Source organism: Maniola jurtina, chromosome 10 (assembly GCF_905333055.1).
Source record: "Maniola jurtina chromosome 10, ilManJurt1.1, whole genome shotgun sequence".
NCBI lineage: Eukaryota > Metazoa > Arthropoda > Insecta > Lepidoptera > Nymphalidae > Maniola > Maniola jurtina.
The window spans coordinates 7,575,557-7,585,953 of record NC_060038.1 but is presented as its reverse complement, the minus strand read 5'-3'; the positions used below and the strand labels follow the sequence as shown (position 1 = coordinate 7,585,953).

Genomic DNA, 10,397 nt, shown 5'->3' with positions numbered 1-10,397 from the left:
TATATGTACTTGGCAAGATTAGTAAGATGAGCAATCTATACATATAATAAAATTGTAGAAAATTGGTGTCTGTACAATGGAAATATATATAAAAAAGTAGCAGGGGTTGTTATCATATCGATGCCGAACCCGAAATTGTAATTAATTTTTTTTGTCTGTTTGTCTGTTTGTCTGTGTGTTTGTGCACGCTAATATCAGAAACGGCTTATTCGATTTAGATACGGTTTTCACTAATATATTGTAGTAAGCTTCATTTAACATTTAGTGTTTATTTCATGTCAATCAGTTCATAAATAAAAAAGTTATGTCAATTTAAAGAATCACGCTGCCCGAAAAGTCACTATTCCACGCGAACGAAGTCACGGGCACAGCTAGTTAAAGAATAAGATGAAGATTTTTGCAATATTTACTGAAGAACTTACTTTAACTTTTGGTAAAAATTAAGCGTTCGTCTAATCATCACACGTTACACATTAGTTAGGTAGTTAAAACAACTGAATGGATATAATGCTATAAGTGATGACGCTCATGATAGTCCCGAGGACCGTCGCATAGTTCAGACGATAGAGATTACACGCCGTGAACTGCAAGCGGTTTGAATTGACAACTTGTTGGAACAGCTGTAGTTGTCTTCTTCTGATAGAATCTACAAGTGAAGTGAAGGTTACAGTAACTAGAAAAGAGCTGATAACTTTTAAACGGCTAAACCGATTTTCTTGAATTATAGCTAAAAACACTCTCGATCCCTTTCAAACAAAAAAAATTAAACTAAAATCGGTTCATTAGTTTAGGAGCTACGATGCCACAGATAGATACACAGATACACAGACACATAGATACTACACGTCAAACTTATAGGTAACACCCCTCTTTTTGGGTCGATCGGCTGACCCTTGAGCGTTCCCTATCTTTCAGCGGTTGCAGAGTGTTTAATTTTTAGATTAGGCTTCCACTGAAATGATTTGTTTAAAATGAGTTTGATATAACCTAAAGCAAATTAGATAGAATTGAAGATCGAAAATCGAAAATCAAACTATAAACTTGATGGTACAATAATTGTGTGTAAGGAGTAGGGACCTATTTTAGTAGGTAGTAGATATTATTTACGATTAATTTAAGCTTACCGCATCTGAAGTCGATCATATTTTTGATTATCAACAAATCCGTCTTCTCAACTTCTTGTCTTATTTGACCGTCTACGTAAGATTCGATACTGAACCAGACGTATATTTGGACGCCTTTTATGGCCTCTAACCAGGGGTGGTGCGTCTATAATTTAAAAAAGTATCATTCTAACGTAGTAGACTAGTATTAGTAAAAAGAGCAAAAAGAAACCAAGAAAGATATGAAAAATTAAAGAAAAAGAATGTCGAAATAAGGCTATAGATAAAGTTCAAGTTTTAGAGAATAAAATTTAAAAAAACCCCGACATAAAAACCTCAATAAGAAAACTACAAAAGAGCTGATAACTTTCAAACGGCTGAACCGATTTTCTTCGATTATTATTATTGCTAAGAACACTGCTCGATCAAGCCACCTTTCAAACAAAAAAACTAAATTAAAATCGGTTCATTCGTTTAAGAGCTACGATGCCAAAGACAGATACGCAGATACATACGTCAAACTTATAACACCCCTCCTTTTGGGTCGGGGGTTAAAAATAGAAAAGGTTCACCGATAAAAGCTTTGCATTTATTGCATTTCAAGTTTTTAGAAGATAAGAATAAAATACCTCCTCGTTAGATATTAAGGTAATAGATGTAACTGCGCTTGTGAACATTAACCAGAGTATTAGCAGTATCTGAAAAATAAATAGACTTCCAAAATCGGACTTTAATTCACAAATTAAAGCAGACACAAACGCACCGAACCTCGAGTCCATGACATCTCTGTAGCAGATGAATGCAAGTGCAGAGATTATCGTATATTTTACACATAAATGTCAAATTTAATAATGTCCCCGTTGGTTTCGGATGAATAAAATAAATATTTTTATCCAAGAAGTAAAAAAGAGTCATTCTTCTTCGCTGAGGTTCCAAAAAGAAAATTTTGCAAGCTGCACTATTTTTCAGTTTAAGCATCTCGATAATTTCTAAGTTGATTATTTTCAAAATCGATAGGATTAAACACAAATGTATCAACAAATGATACATAGAAAGAAAAATAGGTATCCTTATAATCATAACGAAAGGTGGATCGCCATAAATAAACTCCATGGTTATACAAACCAGGAAAAGCAGAATCTGTATTGAAAACCATATATAAAATTTCAGAGCCATCATCATAACACTTCTGTTGCTTAATTTCAGGTCAGAAAGCATTTGGTTAAAAATTTCATATGTTTTAACATACAAATTATCGCCGTTTGTTACGTGAATTACTATAATAGCCACGTTAGTTAAAATATTGTTGATGTTTGAAATTTCATCTAAATTATTTTTAATATCGAATTTCAGAGTTAGATCTACGAGTAACACATGAGCTACTATAACAGATGCTACAATGCATAAAGACCAGAGCTTGCTCCAAATTATTTTTGATGTGCATGTTCTTTGAACAATTGATGAACTGAAAGGTTTTCTTAGTCCAAAAATACTGGATATCCAATTGAAGAAACGAAAATAATAATAAAACATTTTAGATGTCAATTAAGACCGGAACAATGATCAATTCTATTGTTTTCTATTCCATTTTCAAGTTTTAATACGTCAAACATAATCGTTTAATTCATAATATCGGTCCTACTTCAATTATTATTTGATTTCATTTTAATTAAAGGTAAGTAACAATACAATCACCATTCACCATTGATGTTGTTATTCGATAACTTGACAAGGTTTCTACATTAGGTCATATTACTTCATGATACTAGATTTGAGTATATGACTTAATCTAAATATATAAAACGAAAAACTGACTGACTGATATATTAACGCACAGCTCAAACTACTGGACGGGTCGAGCTTAAAGCTATGCTATTTGTAAGCTATTATGACGTAGACATCTACTAAGAAAGGAATTTTGAAAATTCAACCTTAACAGGGCAAAAAGGGATTTGAAATTTGTGTAGTCCACGCGGACGAAGTTGCGAGCATAAGCTAGTAAATAATTAAATGGATATATTTTACTCATTATATTCATAAAAGTTGTATTCATCGCAGCTCACTTTACTTATTGATACACAAATGAATTATCTAATCAATACTTTGAAAATTACAGAGATATGAGACTTGATTAAGATAATGCAGGGAAACGATAAACATGTTTCAGTGCTCCAAGTCTTAATAAAGTGTTTATGATGAAATAATAGTGCTTATTTTTTTTTGGATTTGGTTTATTCTTCGAAGGAATTATCCAAAATGGCATACAGTGAGTGTTTTATATTTTTATGCCCTTTTTCTCTTATCTATACTTACCGTCCATAGCGGTTTATATTGTTAATCGACCCATATATGCTATGCTAGTGCTAATTTCTGAAGCAAAATGTAGTTTTGATCTGATTTGAAGATAATAATTGAAATCGAATCCACGTCATCAAATCTAGGTAATATTTGTGTTCTAGCTTGTTTTAGCCATAAAACACCAATTAACTATCTATCAATAAAAATAATAATACGCTTTGTTGGAACTGCCATATTAAATTAGGGTAGCATTCTAAACAGATATTTATATTGAATTTCCTTTGTGGTCAAACTTACCTATCTTGCTAAACTAACTACCGTGCATAGTAGATATGTTGGGAATAGGTACATCGACCAAACTTGTTCTGTTCCCTTATTTTAAATAAGTTCTTTTTTAATTTCAGATCCTCCTCCAAGTGGACCACCCCCTTACTATGGTTATCCGCCTCCCCCTAGTCAAGCCCCAGGTGCCTTCGCCTACGTGCCGACGCCTGTTATGATGCCAGTGTTTCCACCACCGCCAGAAAGTCACCCCTCGCAACCAACTTATGTGACAAATTACATATACCCACCGCAACCTATTCCCGATCCAGTCGTAGTTGTAGAACGTAAGTAAATCAAATAAATTGAACATACATGCTGGCATTTGCATACTTATACTTAGTCAATTTGCAAGTGCCACATTGGATTTACATAAGCTATAATATAAAAGAATTTAGAGGCAAACATTGGACTCGGAAATCAGAGTAATGTACCTATGTTAATGTAACCGAAATAGGTTCGGAGGATTTATTACATAATGCATTACAGTACATAAAAAATAATATATGTCATATAATGACGTACAAAGATACCTACTCTTAGCAAAGTTACGACTTACAAATAATTACTTCAGGTTTTCTCAATAATTGAGTAAGAATTGTTATAAACCAGAATACTCCTTAGCCAATAATATCTGTAAGATTGTGGCCGTAGCCTGTCTCAATATACCTATTTTACAAAAATCGTATCGAAACGCATGGATTATTTTACGCACAAGGGCTAAATTGCAGTAGATTTTTATTGATGATGTAATTTCTTATTATTCACATACCTAATTCAAAACTGATAATGATAACATTATCGTACTTATTATTGTGTTCGCACTAAATGACGTGAGTTTATTTTTAAGTATAATATAATGATTAATAAAATAATCTCTCATAAACATAAATTAGGCACAACAATACACAGCACGAGTACAATCACCTACCACTAATAAAAGTATTGTTACCAATAGTAATACTAAATCAACGAATAATTACAAATCAAAATTTATTTATTTCACGTAGGACAAGTACTTAGTGTCTCTATGCTATGTCTGTGACTCCTCTACTAAGTACCTACTTCTATGTAAAAAATATACACCGTCTAAGTGATCATTAACAGGCATGATGCATGGTGCCCAACAGAAAATCGCTATTTCCGCTGCATAGCCAGGACAGCTTTCAGCTAAATAAGCGACATACCTACCTACTTAATATCTTGGAAAGCAGTTTTATTTTGCCAAAGTAAAAAGATAGATTTCTTGTCCACGATTTATATGCAAACACTATCCCCGCAGCATCAAAGTTGAGAGTTAGAGACATTGAACTTCTGGCTCTAGCCCAATTCTGACCAAGTCTGGGTTATCAACAAGCGGTTACCCACAATAAAATTGAAAATCCTCAATCCAATCTACATCGAGCTTAGGCAACATATCACTTGAAGAGCTGGAATCCGAAGAATAACAAACAATGTAACAATGTACACCTTACAAATCAATAAAAAACAAGTACCTAAGAAAATTACAATACCTATACCATATTTTGGTGGTCTTGTGGCAACTACAATCTTTCCTAAACAAATGTGAAAATGTGAAGCTAAATTAAAATATGTTCTATTAAGCTTAGGTCAATCTTAGCCAAAATTTCACATTTCAGAGCCTGAATATCCTCCAGAACTTATTGACTGGGTACCGACCACGCCCGGAGAAGCTCACACGCTATACGGTAGAGCGTACCCCGCAGGCAAGGAAGGTTGGGACGGAAGCCCCCTGTGGGCCATCCGATCTTATCACAATGGCGCCTTGGTGCCCGGCAAGCTGGCGGTCAAGCACCGTGCAGCGTACATACCATTTGCTGGTAGAGAAATACCGGTTCATAACTTTGAGGTAATTTATTTTGTGCAATATTCTACCGCGAAATATTAAAGCAGGTTTTCATGTACCTAGCGACTTGTCCCAACTTCGTGGTTTTGGTGGGCAGGTACCTTACATAATAACGGTTCAGAAAAATTACTTAGTTGAGAAATCTACGGTTATTAAATATAAATAAAATTACGTCCTAGTATCAAAAACCATTGCAACAAAGCAAGGTGCACAGAATGCTGACAGTGCAATATTGTTGACTGTTTGCTCCCTTTCTGCGTAACAAAAGCCTACTATTGCCTTTGTTAGTTAGCTTTTGACTGTGATACACTCACCCGGCAAGTGAAGATGCAGTTTTTAGCTAACTTGGTAAAGCTTAGTAGAGATGCGGCGTTTTATTCAAATCTGCAGAGTGGTAACGAGGCGAAGCTGAAGCCTTCCACCAGATCAGATAATTTTTAGACAATTTAGAAGTTATAAGTTTCCAAATTGCTCCTACTGGGAATCTAATCCGAGAGCTGACACTTATACGACTGCATCGCTCACTAAAGCGCTTAAGAGGTCATTTATGAAATATTTCAGGTGCTATGTGCCCCTCAGCACGCCGTAAAGTGGGTGCCTGCAAGTAACGGACAAGTTCCGCCTGAAGCCATCATAGCGGGCAACACCATTAACGCTGAGCCTCTCTACGTCGGTAGAGTACGGCACAGAGGTTCTCTAACCCCTGGCAAGGTAAGCTATACAGATTTATCAATCTTTTGATTCGACAAGGACCTGTGTATTACTTAATACCTTTAAACGGAGTCCATATTATAGCAGCATGAACAATGCCTTCTGAAACTGAATGCCTCCGTAGTTCGTGCTTGGCAGTTATCAATCTATTCCGATTGAAAATCAGCGCTGTATGGTCTTGTATTTTATTAATCTCCTTTTCATATGTTACTTGCCATGCCACATAAGATAATAAATAATTCAATACTCGATAATACTTTAAAAAATAAGGATACAATGCTTCGTTGCGGTGGTCTCGGTGAGGTTTTAGATTTAATTTGATTTACTTCAGTTTTAATTTTATTTTATTTTCAAGTTTTGATTTACATTTATTTTATAGTCTAATTAGTAATCGGTAATAATCGTTAGTTAACAATTCTTTGTGTATAAATAAAATAGAACCTAGACTGACTGACAGACAGACAATGCACAACCTAAATAAATGGACCTTGAAATTTGGAAGTCCTTTCCCTTGAATATCTTAGGGATGCACCAAGGAAAGATTTTGTGAAATTATTAGAAAACGTCAATTTATGAGGACGAAGCCAAAGTCACCGGAATAATTTAATATTTTACCATCATGATGCATTTTCAAATCGAAGCTCGATAGTCTGCCGAAGAAAACTATGTGCTGTTCCTTGTGTATGTGCTATCTACTTTATTTTTGATGTCTGGTTCATTCTTCAATATCAAGTATTGAAGCATGCGACCCTCCCAAATCGGGTAACCAACCAGTTACAGACCAGACAACGTCACTTGACCATTACAGTCGATTGATATGTGCGATCACAATTAAGTAGTCCTTCAATGATGATGATGTCTGTAGATAATTTACAACAGAGTTTTAATTTCATTTACAGGTTCAACCTAGCCATGAAGTTTGCTACATTTCTTTCGGCGGATCGGAAGTACCGCTGAGGCAGTACGAAATACTCTGCCGAACAAATTATTAAAAAATTATACCAAAAAATTATAACTCAATTAACATAATCATGTACCTACTTAAAATTCATGTTCAATTTACATTCAACAACAGTTCAACAAAAATACATGTTCATGATTGACTAATTTTCATTGTAAAAGATTTAAGTCCTTCCTATCGGTATCCGGTATAGTGTTTACACAAATTGTTTGTGGAATGTTTTAAAATGTTGTACTTAATAATAAAACAATAAAGAACACAATAACTATTCGATAAATTCCTTCCGACTAAGTACAGTATTCTCATAAACGTTAAATTTCTTTATGAAAAACGTTTATCTACCTATGTAATATGTTCGCTCTAATTATGCATTCATTCAGTATTTATTAAATCGTTGCCTATGCTTCCTAAAAAAAGATTTTATTTAAATACAATTTGTATAAAATGATCAATGGTTTTAATACCTATCTCTGGTTTTCAAAATGACAAAACATAACCCTTTATTTATGAACAAAACTGTATCTCGTTAGAGAGTAGAGTTATTCACTTTACGAGTCATTTAAAAACACATTTTCTCTAGAAAAGGTGTTTTTAAATAACTCGTAAAGTGAATCGCAATGAAAATCTTTATTTCAATTTACAGCTCGATACACAGTTCGATATTTTATGTTTCATATTTTCATTAATTATAACTTAATAAATAAACAAAAATAATGGAAATGATAACAGTATGCACTCGTTTGATTCGTCCCATCTGAGATGACAAAATAAATAAAATATTTAAAACTAAAAAACTCTATAAACATCCCTTATTGAATAAGTAGCCGTCAAAGTTAACTTGAGACGGACGGAATACATCCTTCCTAATTAATTAGTTTGTAAAACATTTAAAAAGCAAACACAATGTATTTATTTTTGGGTTTTGTTTTTGGATTTTTCTATTTTATCTCCACCCAGTCATCCTATTATGGACCAAGTTAACTTTGTCGGGTCGTACTAGATAATTTTGATCATCTGAGCGTAGGTTGGTCAACGACAATCACTCCCGGGTGGTCAACGACGTGCACACCGTTGTTGTTGTCGCAGCAACACTGGCAGCATGGACAGCATTCAGCGCAACACGAGCTACATGGGCAGCATGCGTTGCAGTCGCAGCACGGACAAGGGTTGCAATCGCAGCTACAGGAGGCACCCATTTTGTTACCTATTTTGTTACCTAAAAGGCATATAAAACCCTTTCACTCCTTAAAAAAATCCATACCAATACTATAAATGCGAAAGTGTGTCTGTCGTCTTTCTGGTAGCTTTTCTCGGTCCGTCCGTTTAGCCGATTTTGACTAATTTGGTACAGGGATAGCTTGCATAGGCTACAAAATTTCATAATATTGGACTAAGAGCCTGTAAGGGACAGATCATCGTTATTTTATAAAAGCTGAAAGTTTCTCTGCGCATTGCCCCCAACACAGTAGAAACAATCAGCGACTAGGTATGAAAAATATGGATCATTGTGGCTTTGGCAGATAACATGTAACTAAGGTATTGTATTATATTTTTTAAGGTTTTTAGTTTTCGGTTCTTTGTTTTAATAATTTAGTTTTAGATGTTCAGAATAAATTAATGTTACTAAGGTATACACTCTCCACTACTCCCCACTTTCGTCAAACTATAAATTGTCAACATCATCATCATCATCATCATGATCAAGTCATCGCCGGCTCACTACAGAGCACGGGTCTGTGCGCTTGAACGCATAGTGCAGGTTCCACCAATCAGATCATTGTAAATTGACGTGACACAGTCATCTGATTGGTGGAACTTACTTGAATAAATTGTAACTATACTGACGTAATCGTTATACTTGGGAGGCTATCACTTATCAGACGATGTTTTCTTAGTAGCCAAAGAGTTTCGATAGTTCTTACATCTTATTAGTCAATTTGAAACTCTGCTATTGTACTCGTATGTACCTATATAATTGTCTCCCATCTCATCTATTTCAACATTAACCTTTGTAATCTGTTATCTGCTAAAGCCACGATCCAAGCTTAAAGCCTTGATCCTTCCTACCTGTGTTGGAGATAGTGTGTAGAGAAACTTTCAACTTTTATAAAATAGCGATGGTCTGGCCCTCACAGGCTCTTACTCTATAATCATAACCTATATCATTACTTTTTTAATAATACTTAATATCAGCGTATGTGATCGAATGTGATCGATTACTAATTTACCTAACAGGTTTTTTTTATCGATTTTTAATCAATAAAATAATTAAAATTAGATGGAAATCACAATTTCAGGAAGCTTTAATATGATATCGTTTAGTCAGTTTTAATGTCTTATCGGAAGTTTAGGCAAATCTTCTGTTAGGTATAACAATTAGCATAATCTTTTCAGTTAGTGGGAAAAGTTTCATCAATCGCAGATTTTTCATCGGCCGTTAAGGAGGTACCTACTTCTAGGTGATTTTCCATGGAAACTCAGTTTTTGCAACACAATCATATTGTTTAAAAGTCATAAATACGATATAATGGGCATACTTGGTTGGGTACCTAATACATAATAATAATAAATAGCAAGTAACTAGTAAGCACCCGATTAGGGTATCCGACCAATCCGATCGGATAATGTATGAGCGCTTGAAAAGATCTTATTTACTGAATTTAAAGGTTTATTATCACAGTTTGTTTATAAAATAAATTATCTAAGTAAAATAAATACACTTACAAAAACAAATCTGTTGCCTTTACTGCTCTGTTTTGACGTTTGACTAGATTAATTTACTGCCAATAAATCCATTTACAATTTACAATGCCATTTACAATTTGGTCATAAATTTTGTGTTCCTGGTGTACTTAGATTAGATTATAGACTTTATTCGATAAACCAATCATATACCTACCTACATATTTTTGGCGTGATGATATCGATGAATTATCTATTAGTATCTATCTACCTACTTAAATTTTTTCCACGAAATGTTTTTGGATCATAAGCTTATAAATAGAATTTAGTCATTCAAGAAAATACATTCCATACTTATAGGTATAGTTATATAATAAGTTTATGTTTTTATTATGAAAAATGTTTTTTTTTAATTTAAATTAATTTAAAAAAAACCTACTAATTTTAATATTAC

General features: G+C 33.9%; 2 protein-coding genes and 1 long non-coding RNA gene across 5 annotated transcripts; 1 reads left to right on the top strand and 2 right to left on the bottom strand.

Moving 5' to 3' along the window:
• Window positions 1-415: 415 nt before the first annotated feature.
• Window positions 416-7,189, bottom strand: LOC123868819. 3 transcript variants are annotated; one of them, XM_045911466.1, is made up of 4 exons: window positions 6,916-7,189; window positions 1,733-1,801; window positions 1,125-1,269; window positions 416-646 (listed from the first exon to the last, which is right to left on the bottom strand). In XM_045911466.1, the coding sequence occupies exons 1-4, from the start codon at window positions 6,919-6,921 to the stop codon at window positions 486-488; spliced, it is 381 nt and encodes a 126-aa protein (XP_045767422.1). In that variant the 5' UTR covers window positions 6,922-7,189; the 3' UTR covers window positions 416-485. The 3 variants fall into 3 exon arrangements, with proteins under 3 accessions (XP_045767422.1, XP_045767423.1, XP_045767421.1); XM_045911467.1 differs by lacking the exon at window positions 1,733-1,801; XM_045911465.1 differs by lacking the exon at window positions 6,916-7,189 and having other exon boundaries at window positions 1,733-2,880.
• LOC123868823 (zyxin-like) lies at window positions 3,169-7,709 on the top strand. Its single transcript, XM_045911472.1, has 5 exons — window positions 3,169-3,369; window positions 3,806-4,009; window positions 5,363-5,592; window positions 6,151-6,300; window positions 7,200-7,709. Exons 1-5 carry the CDS (start codon window positions 3,360-3,362, stop codon window positions 7,290-7,292), a joined length of 687 nt encoding a protein of 228 aa, XP_045767428.1. The 5' UTR covers window positions 3,169-3,359; the 3' UTR covers window positions 7,293-7,709.
• LOC123868827 lies at window positions 7,424-10,316 on the bottom strand. Its single transcript, XR_006796732.1, has 2 exons — window positions 9,986-10,316; window positions 7,424-8,465 (listed from the first exon to the last, which is right to left on the bottom strand). It is a non-coding gene; the product is annotated as an uncharacterized LOC123868827 (long non-coding RNA).
• Window positions 10,317-10,397: the final 81 nt, after the last annotated feature.